The sequence below is a fragment of the Anser anser genome (assembly GCF_964211835.1).
Source record: "Anser anser genome assembly, chromosome: 15".
NCBI lineage: Eukaryota > Metazoa > Chordata > Aves > Anseriformes > Anatidae > Anser > Anser anser.
In genome coordinates this window covers 17,931,457-17,952,686 of record NC_139736.1, presented here as the reverse complement: position 1 = coordinate 17,952,686, position 21,230 = coordinate 17,931,457, and the positions used below count along the sequence as shown (strand labels likewise).

Below are 21,230 nucleotides of genomic sequence, written 5' to 3'. Positions count from 1 at the left end.
ACAAGTCACAACAGCCCACAACAGTGGGCTTACAGTGTTCTAAGTGTGTACCTCCCTGACAGTGTACCAGTGCTGCCATATGGTACCTTACTATAGCTTGCATATTCCTAGCGCTGGTTCAAAACAGCACTTTGACACAGAGACTTTGGTACGCTGTGGGGTTTTTTGATTTTTTTTTTCCAGAGAAATCTCAGCAGCTGAATGCACCTCAGGCAAACCTTTAAAAATGTTTCAAACGAATACAAGGAAGTATGTATTAGAAGCATTGGAGTAGTTAATTAGCTTAATTGTATTGGCAGTCTGCAGTATGAGGCCTTTTCAACTTGCTAGTGAAAAATTAAAATGCAATAACTGCTAAATGCTGAGATGGTAGGATATGTTTAGACTGTGCAATGCAATCACATGACCTAGTGGTAAGCATCTGTGTTAGTGCAGTAGAATGCCAAATAGAAATCTGATTCTTTTCATATGAAAGATGGAAAAGCTTTAGTCTGAGAGTCATGTCAATATCTGGATCTGGGGCAGGCAGGTCTAGGAGTAATAAAAAACAAAATGCTGATAAATCTCCACTCCTTTCTATGCAATTTAACAGTCAAACTAATTTCTTAGCTTGTATTTTTTTTTTCTAAGTAAAAAGCATTCCACATACCACAAATGCATTTTTTCTTAATAAATGTCTTTCCTATTATGTATTGGTAGGTGATTCACATCAATGATAGCATTCCCATGCTGGTTGTAATTCTGCTTGCATTTGCTACTTGACTCACTGCATTGCAGGTAATGGAATTCTTCAAAGAAATACTAGTTGATTTACTTGCTGTGTCCGATGAGGTGTATCAGCTCCACCCTGAACACAACTTATGGTAGAAGAGAGAATTTTGCGTGAAGACCTTGAGCCTGCAATAAAGAAGCATGTGTTTCAAAATTACCTTGTAACTAACTAGGTAAAAGGTTTGATAGACGATCTGGGTTTGTAGTATGTTTAGTGTTCCAGGAAAGATGAATCTAGGTATGGTGTAAATCTGGACTAAATACAGCTGCATAGCATAAATGTGATTCCTGCCCAGAGCAGGACATGCTTTTCAGCCCTTTTCACTGCTTCATAGTAGTGTAAGAGAAAGCATAGCCATGAGCAAAGAAAGAAGAAACTCAGGTTTTAATCTACTCAAGACCACAGATATTGGGTCTGAAATACAGTAGTCTTGGCATGCTGGTTATAAATTGTCTCACGTCATTTGGATAGGTAAAACTTATTTAAGGTTTTAAAGGGATTGCCCATCTAGTCTTAAGACTAGCTATCAGTTTCAAGCAGGAGAATCCAAACCAAGAGTGTACCAGAGTGTTTTGTTTTCCTGTAAATACTACAACTGCTAGTGGATTTCTCAGTGCTTTGTGATACCGCAATACAAAAATGCTAGAGAACTAGCCCCGGGGTTAGAAGTGTGACATTACAACATTACACTGCATGCTTAAAATGCATTTCCATTGAAATGTGCATTTCTTGCAGTTTTCTCTAATAATGTGCTAAGATGTACGTTAATAATGTGCTAGTAATGTACATTATTTTTCTTAATTCACATATACTTTTATAAACTTTGTGGACTTTTAAAGTTGAGCGTACAGTTGCATAGGAATGTGTTTGCACATGATTATGCCCTGTTTTTTTGGGGTCAGATTGGCCTCTTCTTAAAAAAAAAAAAAAAAAAAAAAAAACAACAACAAGCGGCTTTTTGCAGAAAGATGTGAAGAAAGATGCTGCCAAGCCCAACCTAAGAACCAGCCATAGAAGGAGTGTGCCACCAGCACCATTTGAGTTCTTTAATTGGTTCAAGACTACAGGCAGCACAAGTTTGCCTCTCATAATAAAAGACACCATGTGAAAAGGTCACAATTTACATGGAGCAACGTGAATTAAGGAAGACCAAAAATAAATCAATCAATCTATTATAAAATAATTCTTCAGTTAACTTCTTATAGCCATTTAATATTCCTTGGAAAGTACAAAAAATTAAAGCAGGTATTTTTAAGTTTTCACAGGAATGCAGGAAATTTTGAATAACTTTCCATCACTTTACTTTCTACTGCTGTTGCTTTTGTGTTCTCTCATTTCTGTCCTTTGCAATTCTTGTGTAACAATATTGTGAACTCTGAACACAACTGCCGTGGCACAGCCCTGAAATGTGTGTATTTAAATTCTCAATGTTTGTGTCACATAAGAAAATAATGCCCTTGTTTTCAGGATTTGCCTTGCTATTCCTGGTAGTAACGCTTAAGGCAGAGGAGTATCCTTCCTGTACTGCAGAACAGGAAATAAGCTGGTTCCTTTTCAAATTCTGAAAACAATGAAGTTTGTCCTTAGCCTAATTTTTAGAAATTGCATTCATTTTGATGTTCTGGACAATGCATTAGTTTGTTTTGCTTCCTTGTGAAATACAATGGAAACAGCATGTCATAATCATACATCCATAATAAATTATCAAGGCAGCATTTGAGAATGTAAATATTGCATATTCCATGTATTTTTTCTTGACCAAGCATCTTGAACAAGAGATGAAATTTCACATTAGGGTAACAGTTATACATGAAGTCCTGTGTAAATCAGTACAACCACAAGGGGGAGCGAACAGTAGAATAAACAAACTTTTTTTTTTTTTTTTCTGGGAAGATTTACAACAAAATGCTCTAGTTTTGGAAAGTGTGGGGCCTTTATGTCTAAGCAATATCATAGAATGGTTTGGGTTGGAAGGGACCTTAAAGGTCATCTAATTCCAACCCCCCCCTGCCATGGGCAGGGACACCTCCCCCAGCCCAGGCTGTCCAAATCCCATCCAGCCTGGCCTTGGGCACTGCCAGGGATGGGGCACCCCCGGCTCCTCTGGGTAGCCTGGGCCAGGGCCTCAGCACCCTCATTTTAAAGAATTTTTTCTTTATATGTCATCTAGACCTACCCTCTTTAAGTTTAGTGCCATTCCCCCTTGTCCTATCCCTACACACCCTGACACGGAGTCCCTCCCCAGCTTTCCTGCAGCCCCCTTTAGGCACTGGTAGGCCACTGCGAGGTCTCCCCGGAGCCTTCTCTTCTCCAGGCTGAGCAACCTCAACTCCCTCAGCCTGCCTTCACTTTGATCATTTTCGTGGCCCTCTTCTGGACCCATTCTACTAACTCATCATTTACCACAGCGATGGCTTGCTTAAAGATGCAGTGTTGTAAGGCATCACTCACTTCAATAGCCCTATAGAATGAGTGGTGTTAATTTAGGCCCTTGTTGAGTCCTCTTTTTTAGTGAATGCACAGAACTTGGAAATGGCTTTAGTTATACATGGGTATCATGGCAGATTCAAGTACATAACAAAGAAACAAGATGTTTTAAATGTTTCAGTGGTTCACCTGCACAGAAATGCCTAATTCTTTGGGCCTGTCAGATGTGAGACGCTGTTCATCTCAAACTGTGTTTGTCTCTGAAGCAGGGATAATTAAAGGCAGAATAAACCATGTCCCAAGTAAGAGTGTGTGATATCCTGGAGAAGGCTACTGAGGTGCAATAGCTGGAAGGGCTCAGTTTGCACTCCTGTTATTTCTGTGTTCAGTTAGGAGTAGCTCTTCCTATTTGCATAGCTAAAAATAGGTATTGTCAGACTCAAAAAATGCACTGCATGTTGTTAACTTTTGATGATGTTGCCAGTATAAATAGGAAAAGAAGAGGAAGAATATTTTTTAAAAAAGTAATCTCTCAGATTTACTGATCTTTGACTGAAAATTTTTGTCTTCTAGATGATGGTGTGCTTTTCACCCTAAATAGTTGAAATTATATAGCTCAAGGGGAGACACTCATTAATCAGCAAAGTCTCAGTCTGTTTCCTTTTCCTGTCTGTGGCGTGTACAATTTGTAATTATTTACACTAAGAGGCTTTAACCAGACTTGTTTTGAATAAGGTACAACATGAAGTGGCACTTCATCTAAGCCTTAACCCTAGGATTTGTATTCTCTAAAAGCAAAACACAGTATGTTTCTAAGATTATGTCTATGACTAGATATGTTATTTTTATTTTTTTTAAACTGGGTAGCTTTCAGGACTTAATATTTTAAATGTTGAAATTCATGCTGTCTACTGAACTAAAAGTCTGGATCAGTTTAGATCCATTTGTCTCATTCCAAACATTTAAAATCATTTCAACAGGTCAAGCTAAGTTTTGGGCCACTCCTGCCCTTCCCCATAGTTTTTGTGTGGTTGTTGGTCTAGTATTTAATGTGTGTTGTGTTGGTCATACTTAGAGTAGCAACGACAATGTTTGTACATTTTATTAAATGTAATGAACATAAATTATCTCTGAAATTGTAACCTGTTTTTCCAAATTTGACAATATTGGTTTTATTTGGTCCTTAAATCATTATGATAACAACATGTCTCTGAATCAGGAAAACAACATTTTCTGATGTTTAGAGATAAGGACTCTTCCTGATTGTATCACCTTTTTTTTTTTTTTAAATAAGTCAGCTAAAATCTAGCTTCAGCTCCTTGCATTTCAACAATATTGATTGATTTACATGTACAATAAGCCTTCATGTTTTAAAAATAAAATCCATAAGGATCAACTAAATGTATACAGCTTTTCTTTTTTAAATCCCTGCAAACATCATCTCTATCTCAGCATAGTGCAGTCATGTAGGATTGGTTTAACACGTTTACAAAGGCTCTATAATCATTGCACGTTGCAGTTTATGGTATGAACTCTTTATACCTCACTATGTTCTCTGGAATCTATTATCTAATAATAGCGTTACAAAGAAAAAGATCTAATACTTAATACCTGTTATGAGACCTAAGCGGTAGGAGGAGTGGACGTACGTATGAAATAGACCCTTTATCAGATGTGACTAAAAAGCAGCAAAAGCCATTATAAATAGGGATTGGAAGCAATTGTTCCAAATTATGTTAATAGCAGTTGATCATTAATGATAGTTGTCTTAGAGGTTACTATCAGGTTACTGAATGTATATAGCAAAAATATTTCTAAAGTTGAAATACTTGGCATCTTTTGAAAGTTGGTTTTACACTTTACGAGGTATGTTTACATACAAATGTTGTCTTTTTTCAGTACTTCAGCTGAGGCTACAACAAAGACGGACACGAGAACAGCTGGTGGACCAGGGCATCATGCCACGTAAGACTTGCTTTATTTCTAGTAATTTTATTACTATACTGTATTAATTATGAACTCAGTATGTAAAATAACGGAGATTAGCACTTCCCTGAGAATCATTAAAAAATAGCTTTATCATTTGAAAGGACCAGTGGGATCTTTTTCGTAATCTAAATGAGCATTCAGTTAAAACAGCCATTGTGATGAAAATGCAAGGATTTGCAGAAATCTCATTTTATTTTCTCTTTTCAAATTATGACTAATCTTACTGAAATAAATTGAATTTTATGAATGAGTAGACATCAATATCAAAGCCAGCAGTCTTTTAAGAGTAGGATGGCAAGGGTTCCAAAACAAAAACAAAGGACACACAGAATTTATGACGCATGCCAAGAAACGTCTTCTGTGTTAAATCTTGTATGGCGGTAGCTGTGATGCTACAGGACATGAGGCAATGACGTCGGCTGGGTATCGTACTCTGGACCATATGACCTAATGCAGAAGGTGCTATGCATTGGCCTTTTTTGCCTTCACCTTTCTTGCTGTCACTGAGTATGAATACATTTCCAGGAATACACAAAGAAGCTATTTGTTTGTGGGTTGGTTTGTTTTTTTTCTTTAGAAGATCATTTTAGAACATTTTTTCCAGTTGCTAGAAGTTCCTGGTCTATTTTCCACATCTGGCAAACCATCTAAGTTGGTGTAAGAGTTTGGTATTCTTCTCTTCCAAAACAAATTATGTACTGGTAGACATTCAATGAGTGCCTTTAGATGCCATCTTTGAAGAGTTAAGATGTTGCTGATCACCTTTAGGGTGAAGTGTCTTGCTAAGGCAGCAACGTCACAAAGTTCATAAATACAGCTGGATTGCTGTCAGGGTTCTGTAATGCTGAGCTCCTGACTCTTTGACCTGGATACCTGCCATCCTTGACAGTTGTGCAAGAACTTAGCAGTTATTCAGTAAACCATTTTTATCTCTCAGTTCCACCATTTGAATTTAACTACAGTTTATAGTACTTTGACAAGCAAATAATGTTTGTAAATTTGGATATTTGTTACATTTGGATGTCTGAACTCACAGCACTTGTATTTTGAAAGTAATTGGCAAGCTTCATGTAATTGCACTTTATTGTCGGAATCTATATTCTCCCTTATTGCTTTCAGTCTGCTAGAGATAGTGGTTGTTTCAGCAGCACTATGATACCTAAAATCAATTTAGGAATCATAAGAGGGTCCTCCTGAATAAAGAAATCCAGTAGCCTAGAAGACAACTGCATTTAACCCTTCCCTTAGATATCTTTTGGTGTTTCCTCTACTTGGGATCCCAGTGACTGTGCTGATTGTTTTGTATGATGTCTTCTAACTTGTTTTGGAGAGCAGCCTGGCCTTAGAATGAGAGGTGCACAGAGAACATTGAGAATCCATAAGTGGACAGTGGGGGATGAGACCGGGCTCCAGATAACAGATCCAAGTGTAGAAAACATTCAGCTGTGCAGTGATTTTTCTTGTTAAAAATATATATAATTATAAATAGCTCAGTGTGAACCAGTGAATTCTAGCTTGAAAGTACAGTATCTTAAAGCTAATCTCATGTTGAATGTTTCCGAGTACTCATAAGGCTTCAGATTGCTTCACTAAAGCATCTTCACCTTCTCAGGTCTGTAGTGTTGATTATCTTCAGGAACTGAATAAGTTTCATTCAAAAAGTGGGAGCCCTCCTATTGGTCTTGCTTCAGCTTCACCTGAAGAATTACCAGGCTTTGTTCTCCAGTTAAAAGTTCAAGTCATTGCTTTTTCAGTTTTTTTCCCAAATAACAGCCTCTGTTGTACCCTACAGTTAATGAAGACTCCATCAGAGTATATGCCCTTTTGGGACCTAGATCTGTGGTGAGACTTGAATCCCATGATATGGACTCTGATGGGTACTCCTGGCATCCTGCTCACTTTTGTCCTTGATGGTAGCTCTTCTGGTTGCTTTTAATTCTGCTCCAAGAGAAGGAGAAATGTATATATTTATGAATCATTCCCCATAATGTCCTCCGGACTCTATCCTAAGATGATGTTGGTGTTACACTGTAACCAGGAAAAAAAACAGGAAATAAGCCTGCCATCTTTCTTCTCTAAGCCTCCTGTTTTTAGGGCAGACTTCACGCTCAGTGTCAGGATGGCTTTCTAAAACTTTGACTGGCACAGATTCTTTTTGAGCTGTTAGTATACACCACTAAGAAATGCAGGATCTGGGCTTTTTGCATGCAGCTGCTGTTAAAGCAGATAGCGGGCTGTAGGCAGACCACCTGCACAGAGCACAGTCTGCCAGAGCTGAGGAGCTTTCAGTTGCTATGGCAGGGCTGCTGCTGTTTGTGGCCACCTGTACTCCCAGCCATACCAGCACAGAACATGCAGAACGTGCCGAGGGTTGGTGCAGTGTGCCACTGACCAGTACCAATCACTGATTACAGTAAGGACACTGAAATCTTCCTCCTAGCTGGAGAGGTTTATCGATTATTTACCTTTCACCACTTGCTATAACGTGCTTACCCACTTGGAAAAAGATTATTTGCTGTAACTGATATTCCGCACCTTGCAAAGGTTCTCCTTTCCCCCATAGTTCCTCAAGATACAGCCCTATGGGTGAGAGCAATTAAATAGCACCATCTGCACTCCAATTTCTTTGCTAAGCATCAAGAAGAGTGAGAGTTTGTCCTCTGTGGATAATGTTCTCGTCTACCGTAGTAAAGCACAGATACACTTACTGTTGGACTGTACACATGGGCTGTGTATCATAAAAATCACCACTTACTGTTAAGTAAGCTTGCTTCGTCTCTGAGGTAGATGTCTGTGCTGCAAAGAAGCAGTGGATTTAAATCATAGGAAGGAGGAGTCAAATTGTGCAACACAGCCATATCTTCCTTGGAATTGTCTCTGCAAGTTTTGAAAGACAATACACATGGCTGTCAGTCAGCAGTGTCTGCCAGAGTGGGTTGAGTGGGTAGAGAAGAGCTAGGTGATTCCTCGAGGTCCTTTCCAGCTGTACTGTTCCAGCGATTTACCTGGAACTTTACTTCTTATTTCAGAAGTACACATTTTTTTTTTGTAGTACAAAGGCTTTCTGCTGCTGTTGCATGGTTTTCATAGTAAGGGAACAGGCTTTCTGAATACAACCTGTCTTCTTGAATATTGCTTTGAAATGATATATGATGTAAGATCATCCTGTTTTCAAATCTGAACATTTAAGGCTTCTACAAAATTCTTAAAAAAAAATCAGCACAAATAGTTCTTAAAGGACAATTCATGTCTCCCTAGCAACAGCAAGGATGAGGTATAGATGGATAGTAATACAGTGGAATAAATGAAACAGTGTTGGTACTCTAAACCCCACTTCATAAAATTTCTGCTGTGGAACCATTTCAGTAAACAGACCCCAGTACATAGTGAAAAAGTTAACTGTTATGTGGTGATTTCTGTTAAAATCATATATTCTGTGTGTTCTGTATAGGAGTGATATTCAATTATATTTAACAGAGAGGAGTATAACTGTCATGAGTCGAATGTATGCCTGGTCAGATGCAAACACAGATCTGAGATGGTGTTAAACAGCCATACAATCCTACTGACTACAGTATTTCTTTTGGAAATCACTTCCTGGTAACTTAACCTTTACTTTCCCTTCACAGCTTTGAAAAGTCCAGCTGCATTCCATGAGCAGATAAAGAGCCTGGAGCGAGCCAGGGTAAACCACTTACTGTAAACTTGCTATTAACATCTGAAAATGGACAGTCAGTTTGCAGGATACTAATTCTCAAATTGCTTGAAAAAAATAAATCCTACCATTACAGTAATAATATGTGCTTGTATCTTAGAAGAATCTGTTAACATACTTGTGTCAAATCTCAGGGGAAGTTTCTTAATCCTTCACAGATTAAACAGGTGTGCAGGATAAACTATGGTCAAATTGTAACACGTATCTACCTGTAGTCTAAGGAAAGGATCCTTGGGTTAAATTATGCTTGTGTTGTATGCTTCTTTAGCAAATATCTATTCTGTAGCATTGTGATTTAGTGTGTGGGGGGTAAGGGATCAAATCCAGAAGTGTTCCCAACTTGTTTTGGAAAGATAGAAATTCATTAACACTGCTTGACTGAGAAAACAAAACATAGCAAAGCAAAATCCTCTCTAGTATCCCCATTCTAACAGAGATGTCCACCTATCTGACTGCAACTGCAAGTATTCATTGTTGGACATCAGTGAATTACAAATGTACCAACTTCTTTGTGCTTTTTCTGATAAATACTAGTAACATTTTTTCATTTCTTTGAAGACTGAAAATTTTTTGAAGCACAAGATTCGCAGCAGACCAGACCGGTCTGAGCTGGTCAGAATGCACATCCTCGAAGGTACGTACCCAGATGTATGTCCCTGTTCAGCTGCTGTTAGAAGGAACTTCTGCTACACACTCAGCTTTCTAACTGAATTAGGCTTTGATGTGAATTATTTTTAAATGTTTATATGCTCTGTTTCTCTGCTTTTACAGTGTCTGTTGTAAACAGTATTCTCAATCAGTATAATAGATATAACTGTGGCAGTGTATTCTCAACTGTATAGTAGAACTTCAAGTTCTACTCATTACCCTAAAATAACCTGGCAGTTTTGTACATTTAAAAAAAAAAAAAAAAAAAAAAAACACCACCCAATCTTTAATAAACTTGACTTTTTGCTTGCCTTGTTATTTTCCTTGCTGCTCAGGTCATTAGAAACAATAGTCTCTTTTACGAATGGGGCTGGATTACTGTTTCACCGTAATCTCACCAAATACAGGCATTACCAAATAACCATAATCTAAGTCAGTTTAATATCCATTATCTTTCAAAACGTGCATTTGGATGCTAAACCCAGAGAGGAATCTCCATATGGACAGACTATCTCCATATTTTCATGAAATACAATTTTGAAGATTCTCTAATGGAAAAATCAGTTATCAGTTAAATCTTTACCATAGCTCACACTGGTAAACATCAGAGCAGCAAATGCTATCTTCAGATTATAATTAGCATTTGCTATTTTATATTCCCTGCTTTACACTTGGACATGTTTACCAAAAGTATTACCACTTCTTTAGAAGAGGCTATATTTATTAAAAAAAAAAAAGCATGATAATGGGGTGGAAAACATCTATTCATAGTATATATCTATAATCTTACTATTAGTTTGAGAATTTTTAAAATAATTCTTGAATGCTTTTAATACAAGTACAATGGTTGTAGCAAAGACAGATAAAGATAGATACAAGTAGAAGGGTTATTGCAAAGATGAGACAATGCTGGTTGTCTTGAAACTGGGGAAGGGATGGAACAGAGTATTTAAATCAACATATCTTTTAGAGACCTTTGCAGAGCCTTCGCTACAAGCCACTCAGATGAAACTGAAGAGAGCTCGCTTGGCAGATGATCTGAATGAGAAGATCGCTCAGAGGCCTGGCCCTATGGAGCTGGTAGAAAAAAATATTCTGCCTGTAGATTCCAGTGTTAAAGAAGCAATTATAGGCAAGTAGAAGAGACGCAGCTTACATTAACTCTTGAGAGTAAAGTTCACTAGAAGAAAACATACTTAAAAGTTTACTAGTTCTTATTTTTCTGTCATGAATTATGACTGTCATCATTTAATTGAATATAGTTTTTTTATTCAAAACTATTTTAATTCAAAACTAAGTTAGAAATACATAGTGTAATACTCTAAAAATACTTCTTAATAAAAATTCTAACAATAATGAAATAAACATGGCCATTAATCTGTCATAGCTGTCTGTGTGCACTGCAAATATGTTGAACATACCTTTTTGTCTCTTACTAAAAGGAACTTCTGCTATGCATTCGGTTTTATTGATTCATTTAATATGATTTATATGGCTGTAATTACTATTAAAAATACAATTAATACTTAAATACATTATGCTCAGACTGTCCTGAAAACTGATCAGTTTCCAGCAACTAACTAATTCGGCCACCAATGTCTAAGTTTAATATGTATAAGTAAAAAGAAATAAATTGTTTTGCTTGTTTCTTTGTAAACATTCTAGCAGTTGGACAAGAGAATTATCCTCAAGGTTTGGATGATTATTCCTTTGATGAAGACAGCAGTGATGCTTTATCACCAGATCAGCCAGCCAGCCAAGAATCCCAGGGTTCTGCTGCTTCCCCTGGTGAGCCAAAAACAAGTGACTCACCATCACCAGTAACACAAAATGCCACTACTTCAACGCAGGTACAGTTTTAAAATATTGAAGCAAAATCTCCACAGTGTATTTTATTGGTCTGGCATTATAGATATGGGGCATAGTTTCATATGAAATGAATACCTTTGTTGTTGCAAAGGAGTGTCTGGGACTCCATTTTTCTGTTAAGTGTTTATAAATTAGCGTCCTGGTTTGATTGTTGGCAGTGATGAAATTCCCATTCCATAAATTCACTGAAATTCAGTATGGCTAGTAGGACAGCTATGGCTTTCCCAGAAATTGCTTAAAAGATCATATCCATGGTTTACTCCAGCTGTTATTGATTACTTAATGTTTGTCTTCATTCTGGACAAGGTCTTGAACTTACTTTAGAAGTATACTTAGATGAAACAACAACAGTTGGTGTCAGTTCCATTATCTCCAGGACAGTCCATAAAAATAAAATTTCCCGTATAATTTACATGTTCTCTCCTATAGATGTTCTATACTTATTAAGGAATTTACTATTTAAGCATTGAAAGTAACCTCCATGTTGATTTTTCAAAGAGGTTTTTAGTATTTTCTTAAGTAACTTATAAGCAAAAGAAAGTAACTGTGCCATGGCATATGAAATACTGTCTTTATAGTAGAGCATTTAAGTGTATAAGGTTTTAAAGAACAGTATATTCGTGGAATCTAAGTTTGATTTAGTGTTTTAAAGTTAAATTTACTGTCCACTGAACAGTGAGAGAGATCTTGAGTTGAACAACACTTCACTGTTTTTAACAAGAGTTCCAAAAATGAGTTTTGAAAGAGAACTATTCTAACCAAACTTAATTTTATGATCTGAATTGGACATTAGTATTGCCTACTCTACCTTAAACACATTATAAAAATACTGATGTAAAATAATTTGCCAAAACGGTAATGAAACAAACATCATGCTACAAATGAATTTCTTTAATGTTCTGTTAACTACTGAAAGCACATGGTTATGCTTGGTTAGTCATGGTTAGTCAATTACCTGCATGCTTTCTTGAATATCTTACAAGGCACTTGCCACGCATATCTTTGTCTTCACCTTTGAACTAATCACTAAGTTTATTCATTAATAAAGAGATGGATGTATCTATTTACAGGGTACTGTTTAGCTTAAGAAGATGAAGCTTGTGCTGTTTTCTGTCATGCCTCAGCTAATAATTTTAAATTCACTGACTAACTTAAGCCCGGTTTGAAAGAGGTGAAGTCTTTGCTTTTAACTAGATTTCTGCAACTTTCACGAAATTTTTTGTCTGGATAAAGAGATGCAAATTAAGACTTCAGAGGAGGGAAAGGCAGCAGAGCTGTTACATGTTGTCTGATAGCATCTAGCACTTGCCTCGTGTGGGTGACACGGAGCAACTAAACCAAAGTAAATTTCCAGTTGACTTGTGACTGAATCTGAATGTTTTCTAATGAATTCACATCACAACACCCTCCCTCCTCCTATATTTCACCTGAGTTTTTTTGAATTTTTAGTTCCCCTCTTTTGCATCTTACTAACACATTAAGCATTCAATTCATTGTCTTGCTATCTATGTGTGTTATTCTTACAATAATTATTACGTATAGTAAATATGCATTGAATAGTAACTGACATTAAGAGTTAGGATCTATGGATGTGTATACTCATCCTGTCCTTTATGAAGTGCTTGAAGATATTTTTAGAGACTACTATTTTTTATTGCCAGTTCTACTTTTCTTAGGATTGTTAGGTTAGATGATGATAGAGATTCCTCCAGAAGTGTGGATTTTCTAGGTGCAATCTTCTGTAAGGCACTCTTAAGACTTCTCTGAGCTAGATTCACATGTGAAGATTCAGCAGCATTCATCTCCGCTCATTTGTTTATTTGTTTGTTATTTGAAACTGACAGCTAAACAACTGACAAATTGTTTACATTTTGAGTTCTACTTGCCTAGAGCAAACACAAGTTTGTGTATATGTGCTGAAATTAATAGTAACAAAAATTTTGCCTTGTATCAATGCTTAATTGGTTACTGAATCAAATACACATCTGCTGAGCAATTGCATATGCTAGAAGAAACTCCTTGATCCTGAACTATTTCTCCCAGTAAGCCCATCTTCCTGTTATGCATAAAAAAAAAGCAGCTACAATATCACAGAATTATTATTTATATTCTAGATTGATGTGTTTTACTATATTTACACTTCGGTAATTTCCTTGATGGAAAAACTTAGGTTTTCATCACCTAGGTGATTTCTAAATGAAGTGAAGTGATGAAGTGATTTATAATCACTTGGTGAAGTGATTTATAAATTAGATCAGTTTAATAATATTGCATTCAGCTTTGTGTACTTGATACCAATATGCCACACGGTGTATATACAAGTGCAGAAATTTTAGTAATGTTGTAAATTTTGTTTAATTGGCAAAAACATTTTCCATTAAATACAGTAGTATTTCTTTTAATAGCGTGAATAGGATGGAAATTCAAAAGCTTTAGCACTTAAGCTTGCTTCATTTTATGCACATCTGTACCGAGTAAAAACAAGTTGGTTTAGCTTGTGTGGCACAAATATTAAATTTTATTTTTGAAAAATTTAAGGATGTATTACAATTTGACCAATAGATGGGTGATACATCTTCTTAGGTTACTGCTGATCAACTATAATCTGTACTGGATTTTTTCCAGGGGGACTTCCTAAGAGGGTTCCTTCATCACTTTCTTAGTTGCGCGAAGGAGAAAAGAAGCATAATTTTGCACTTCGTGTTATTTTCATGCTTGTCCTTTTAATAAGCATGCTTTTGGAAAATGTGTTTATGTGTTTAAACTGCCAGAGGATTTGTAGCAAAACCAGAGCTCTGCATAGGGAACTATGCTGCGATTTTTAAAATAAGACAAAAACAAAAGATAAGATAGAACTAAATAGTGAGTTATTACTGTACAAAGTAAAGTTAAATTAAACAGCTATATATGAGATAGATACTGTCTGTCCTCCAAGGACGTTATCGTGCAGTTGTTTTAATGGCCATGGACAACTCAGTACTCTCTCCTTGTTTTTCTTACTACTGCAGTAATTCAAAAAGTATTGCAGAATTCATATTCAAAAACAATGCTGGACACAAAGTACAGCACATCTGTTCCATTTCATTGTACCCTAACGTACAAATTAGGGTATGAATTGAGTTTCATGTCAAGAGAATGTAATTTGTGTTGAATAAACTGAAAACAAACCACATGAAATTAGATTCCTAAATAAAGAGTTGGGTTCCTAATGGAGAGTTAAATAAAAATACTCAAAGCAATAGATGCCAAAAGCTTTTCAAGTAGGAAGCACAAGATAGATATGCGACTGCACCAACAAAGTAACAGAGCACTTGAAGCTAATTGGAAAAGCACTTCAAATAGAACTACAGTCCTCTGCTTATGGATTTGATAACACATTACAGCCACTTCCGTGTAAAGATCTAAAACACAAAGCTGTTCCTCTGCAGAATAAAGCAGATGTTTACCTTATTGTTCCTTTTCAATTAAAGAATAAGAGCACAGCATGTCTCTACAGGAGATGTGTCTGGAAAATTGGTCCTTCGTTCTTTTAATTTCCTTTGACAAATTTTACATTCTATTGCAACAGAAAGTACAAAGAATGTTTTGAAAATAGTGAAGCACAGCCAGCATTCTTTTCAAAGCTTCCTCCTCCACACATTTCTAGGCCTCAGAGAACGTAACATAACTTTGAGAACCTTCAGCTCTCATTGACTGATGACCCAAAACTTGATTTCACCTGATGTATTTGCATCTGGTAAGGATTAGGTGCTTAATCACACCACTCTAAACAGATCAGATTCTTGTGTTCACAATTCTGAAGACTTTAAACAGTTATCTTCAAAACAGTTATCTTTAAAACAGCTGAAAAAGTTTGCTTGATGAGAAAGAATGTAGTTAACTGCTTTTGTAATAGATTCACTGCTAAGTGACTGCAATATATTGACCTGCAAACTGCTTGTTTGCAGTTAGAAGAAAATGCCTATAAATAATATAATCTGTAATTGGAAATAGAAGATCTGTTCATAAGAAGTAATCTTTATATTACTTTATGATGTTAATTTTTTTTTTAAACTAAGATTAAAAATATAAGTAAATGATATGCATGGTTCATTGCTTCATCTGGCACTTGCAGTAAAATGGGCAAGTCTGTAAAAAGCTTTGTGTTTCATGTAGTCAATAATTGTTTGTAGTTTAAGATAACAATGTAGGGAAAAAGTAATTTACTCTATGGCAATGAGATTGTTTAACACCATGAGTTTCAAGCAATAGAATTTAAGAGATTGTTTTTAGAAAGACACCAACTTTTCCATTTTAAAGGTTTTTATTGTGTTTTTATTGTATTATCATTATGCAGTTGTTCTCATAGGCTATTCTCCTGTTTAGGGTAATCTGGTATGTGACGTTTTGATTCAAAGACCAACTAGGTGGGTTTTTTTTAAACATTACTGCTATAATTTCAATAGGCCTTTAAAAATTGATGGCAACAGGAATACAGTATGTTAGAATACAGCATCCACACACCTTTTTTAAAGGGTAAGTCCCTCTAAAGTCCCCTGCCAATTCTTATGCAAGTCCAGCAAATAACAGATACTGTGTAGATAAGGGATGCTTTCCAGAGCAAACACTTTGAAAGTTGGTTATAAAAATAGAGGCATTTATATCTTTAGCCTGACACCAGAAACTGACATGGCAGCAAGACAGGCATGTGTGCAATGTTTCAGTGACTAGGCATGGCATACTGAATCTTGCAATTCAGTAAAACAGTATCAGAAGTTACTTACTCCTCTGGATGGCTGGGCTACATTTTGCTTTTTCACCTAGTGGTAAGAGACAGAGCTGGTTTCTTGCAAATACGTTGTACTGCATATGCAGCTGTCTGTGCTTCAGTCACGTAAGTTTTGAAATCACAGACATCTCACAGACACTGCTGTTAAGAAAGTGGGAAAAATATTACCAGAAATAAAGTTCTGTCTTATGGACAAAGTGAAAATTGCCAGGAGTTTAGCTGATTGAGACTTTGGAAAATATTTAGCTAAAAAAAAATGGAAAGAAGAATCAAAAGCACTATGTAGTTTAGATAGGTTAAGACAAGGTAGATATAGCTGACTGCAGCTGGCAGTTGGAGTTTCTTAACCAAGGGAAATGAACTATGTCGTCTGTCTGGATAAACACAGTACAATATTAAACACTAGCAGAAGTGTTAATAGAACAGAATAGAAGTGTAGAATAGAAGTGTTAATAGTATTAAACACTGGAGAAGATGGAGATTAGAAGAAATAAGACAGAAAGAGGAACTACTGGGTTGAAAGGAGGTTGATGATAGCAGTCTGCAGGAGTTGATTTTGGGACAGGCTGATTTCATATTACCATTAACAATTTTGACATTACTTTTAAGAATGGGCCACATAGCAAAAGTTGTAAGGCTTATTTAGCAGAGAGTTGGACTGTTATTATGCAGAAGGAACCATTTGATTTGTTTTTTAGGGGTAATAGAAATGGAATAATTTTTAAAAGAAACGTATACCACATTTTCTTCCCATGAAAAAGAAATGTGGAAACCTGGGGACTCTGACTTAAAGAAGACTGAGGAGGAAATTAGGGGACAACGGAGTGACTGTGAGCTACAGTGTCCATCCTCTGTAAAAATGCAAGTGCATTGGAAGAGAGAATCCCAGTAGAAGTTTTAATCCCACTGTACCAGGATCTAGTGAGACTTAATGTGGAATATTCTATATGTTTCCAGTTACTTATGTCCAAGAGAGACTACGGAAAACTGTAACAAAGAGGACAGGATGAACAGAGAATGGAAAATCTCTTTTATGAGAAAAGAATAAAACTAAGTTTAGCTAGAAAGACAAGGTCTGAGATCTGCTTATGTTTAGATTCTATATCCCATCTAATGGATATTCACTACCCAGGGAAATAGGTTTTAAATTAGAAAAATATTTCAGCACAGAATGAATGGATATGACAAAGGGAAGCTCATTGAAACTTTATTATTATGTAAGAAAACATTTGGGAATTTTCTGGCAGGAGCAGTGGTGCCAGGAGAATAATAATGAAAAAAATCCTAAGCCTATATGGAATTCAGTGAGTTTACAGAAGAAATTATACACTTAATGCTTGTAACAGCAAGGGAACAAACTCAGTAAAGTCCAGGCTACTGGGTTATACCTGCATAATAGCATAATAGTGTTGGAAGTCAAATACAAAAGAAATGCCCTTCCTGCCACAGTCAGAACTGTAGTTGTTGTGAAACTACTATAGAAAGTTATCCCTTCGAATTACGTGTCTGTTCAGCCGCTGTGTGATCGTTCTGAACCAAGAAGTTCATTTTCTTGTGTTGATGTTTGACCTTCATGAAGGATTTTCCTGAGAATAATAGCGTGGGTGAGAAGATTGTATGTTTGACCTTCATGAAGGATTTTCCTGAGAATAATAGCTTGGGTGAGAAGATTGTCTTTGCTTGCACACAATTCTGACTTTACAGATTGAAAACTGTGAAGGCCTCAACTGTGCAAGTAATAAAGTCGTGTTTTTCTAAATACTGTGTTTTCTTTAACTTCAGTAGGCACTTTCACTATAAGTGCAGCGTGTAGTGTACCCAGGGTCAAATTTTAATGTTGTATTATAAATGCTGCTTCAAACAGAGTAATAACAAATGGTAGTAGCTCTGGTCACAGTTAGTAACAATGCATTCCATTCTTCCTTCTGTTATGTTTAACTTTTCTCTCTCTTTTTATATTAGTAAAATTATATAATTAATAGAATTCCCTACACAGTTCTGTATAAAACAATAGGAACTTTTGACATCCTTAAAGTCTGTGATTCTCCGGTTGTAGAAGCCTTCATATACAAGTGTTTGCTAACACTACTAAGGAAAGAAATTTACAGCTTTTCCTGTAATTCTGACTTAAGTTAAAGACATGATTTCTTCCTTTATCATTATCTTCTTTTATCATTACAATGCTAGGAACAAAGGTACTTCAGTGACAGCTGTCTGTTCTCGAAGAATTTTGCAATTACAAAGTTAAGTAGTAGCATCAATTTGTTGATTTAATTCTGGGGCTACCCACCAGAGACAAATATATGGTAGGAGTAGTTTTGGCAAAATGTTCCTGACTTAAATGGATGAGGTTACTTCTGAAGGTCCTTCTAACTCTTTTTTTTATGAATGTGTAAGAGAGACAGTTAGTAATTTTTTTACTGAAATAAAATTTTCTCATGATGCTTCCTTTCTGTTTATTTGTTTTTCATGTATGTTAAGAGAAGAAAAAGCAAAGCAAACAACAACGTATAGGTTATGAAAAAGCCTTTTTGGAGGGCTTTTTTGGTATGTTTTATAAATCCTTTTGGGTTATCATGCTTTTTACTTTAAAAAAAAATAATACTAATTAAGAAAAAATGTTTGTTGTAAAATATTATGATATACTGTAAAAATTGGTATTAAAATCAATTCCTATTTTGCTTTGGTGAGACAAGAAGTAAATCCTGTATTAGTAAAAGCAGATTTTGGATACCTTTAGATGCAGCAGTTAAAATGCAAATAAGAAGTAAAGGTAAGAAAACAGTTTCTTACTTGCTATATTTGAAGTGTGCCAAAATGTGCATTTATAGCACACTTGTGTACATGTACATGAAAGAGTCCTATTTTTGCCATTCCTTCTAAAATTATTTTTCAGATTTGACGTGATAGTAAATTGTCTTAACCTTTTCACATTTTTTTTGATTATTCAGATGGTGGATGTTTTTAATGTTTCTCTTTTTCCTTATATTTTTTTTTAATACTAGTATCCACCTTTAACCTCTCCAGTTCCTGAATTCCTCAAAACTCCCCCTACAATCGAACAACAGGTTACACGGTCTACTGCTACAACCACCATGACCACAAATACTGTATCTGCAGCAAAGCCCGGGCCAACATTAGTAAAGGTACATATCTAAAAGAATGGCATCTGAAGACTTTTCTTAATCTGTTTTGTTTCCCAATGCTATATTTAATGAAAAAAAGTGAATAATGTTATAGTGCCAATAACCAGCAACAACTGCTGTCAGTGTTCAGGAGAGCATACTGTGCTGTTGACTGAAAGATTTGGTATGCTAAGATCAGCTATTAACCACGTGTAAGAACTGGCTCATTATTTCAGGAGGTCCTTACAGTACAGTTGACCAAAACTTTCAAGCAGAATTATGTGCTACATAACTACTGAAGTTTTTGAAAATGCATAGAGAAATACAAAGAATAGATTTTTGCAATGTTGATTTTCTGTTGGAGAAATTCATATTCTAATCTAGTTTTGTACAGGGAATAATTTAACAGGAACAGAGGCAACTACATTGATAATCTATGTGTAGCCAAACTAGTGAACAGCATTGTTCCCTTCCCACAACTATTTTCATAGTTCATTTACTGTATGAGCATAAAGCCCCATTAAGTTACTGTATCCTTGTATTTGAAGATCAGAAAAGTGCGCTTAATTCTTTCTTTTGAACTGACTTAGCCAGCAGCATGGAAAACTTTTTCAAATACAATTAGAAAATGGTTTGTGTTGAAAAATGTTTATATTTCAATTCAGCAACTTTGCCAAAGGTCTTCAGCTCTGTAGTGATTATATATATGTATATGTAGACTTCTACCTAACTACATGGAACTAATTCTCAATTAAATTTACAAGGATAACTTGTAATAGGCAATTTGTAGTATAAATTTGGAGTTACCTAGTGGAATCTTTGGATTTATCTAAGCTTGTACCAGCTTACCTAATTGCAGGACCTTAATGACAAATTTAGATATCCCCAAAACAGGCAACCTGTGTAATAACTGTGCATGGATCAACACAGGATTTCTGTTTTGATACCTTCTGTATGACTAGGTAACTGCCTTTAACTTTTCACTCAAAATGATTTCAAAGAGCTTTAAAGGAAGAGGGTTTTACCAAATGTGCAGGTATTGCTGATAAAAGGGTGCTGAAAGTTCCATTAAAGTAATATTGTAGTATTTAAGACTGTCTGTGCTTTTAATCTAGACCTGTAGGTACTGACCTGCAATCCTGTTTACAGATGGAGTTTAAGGTAGTAGCGTTTACATGTATGAAGTGCTGAGTGGCTTTGGATTTAGCTCTTTAAGAAGAATGTTTCTTTATAATGACAGGTCATGATTAGCAGAATCCCTTAGCTTCATTTGTGCCATCTATTAACAGAATGTTCACATGTTATGATAACTATATTTAGAACACATATATATACAATTATTATAATATTTCACATATTAGAACAACTGTAATTTCTGATGGCCCCCTTCTTGTGCACACAGTATAAAACAGCTCGAGTACATTAACTTTTCAAGGATGGTGAGAAATGCTTTTGGGTGGGGTTGCATATGTATTTGGCAACTCTCTTTGCAACGAACACATTGCTGTATACTTTGTATCTTGAATAACTGCTTGCTGCTGTGATAGTTGTTTCAATCTTTTCCATCCATAAATAGCAAAGCCACCCAAAGAACCCAAATGATAAGCATCGGAGCAAGAAATGTAAGGAACCTAAGCCAAGGGTGAAAAAATTGAAGTATCATCAATATATTCCACCTGATCAGAAAGGTGAGAAGAATGAGCCACAGATGGACTCCAACTATGCTCGTTTGCTACAACAGCAGCAACTGTTTTTGCAGCTGCAGATCCTGAGCCAACAACAACAACACTACAACTACCAGGCAATTCTACCTGCACCACTGAAGTATGTGAAGCTCTGTTTGTATTTTCTAAGTGTCCTTTAATGAGGATATATGTATAGCAGTTGCAGACTTTTTGCCTTAAAAGTAAATGTGTT

General features: G+C 35.9%; 1 protein-coding gene across 6 annotated transcripts in view; it reads left to right on the top strand.

Moving 5' to 3' along the window:
- The window catches only part of MRTFB (myocardin related transcription factor B), an 88,442-nt gene that overhangs the window by 48,799 nt on the left and 18,413 nt on the right, over positions 1-21,230 (top strand). For 4 of the 6 annotated variants that reach the window (XM_083799816.1, XM_083799812.1, XM_083799813.1 and 1 more), the window contains 7 exons: positions 5,099-5,164; positions 8,818-8,873; positions 9,462-9,537; positions 10,522-10,683; positions 11,217-11,401; positions 19,194-19,334; positions 20,890-21,137. In XM_083799816.1, the coding sequence (XP_083655942.1) occupies positions 5,099-5,164; positions 8,818-8,873; positions 9,462-9,537; positions 10,522-10,683; positions 11,217-11,401; positions 19,194-19,334; positions 20,890-21,137 (934 nt within the window). Of the gene's footprint in view, positions 1-708; positions 778-5,098; positions 5,165-8,817; positions 8,874-9,461; positions 9,538-10,521; positions 10,684-11,216; positions 11,402-19,193; positions 19,335-20,889; positions 21,138-21,230 lie in introns of those variants that run through there. The other 2 variants (XM_083799817.1, XM_083799814.1) reach the window with 2 other exon arrangements.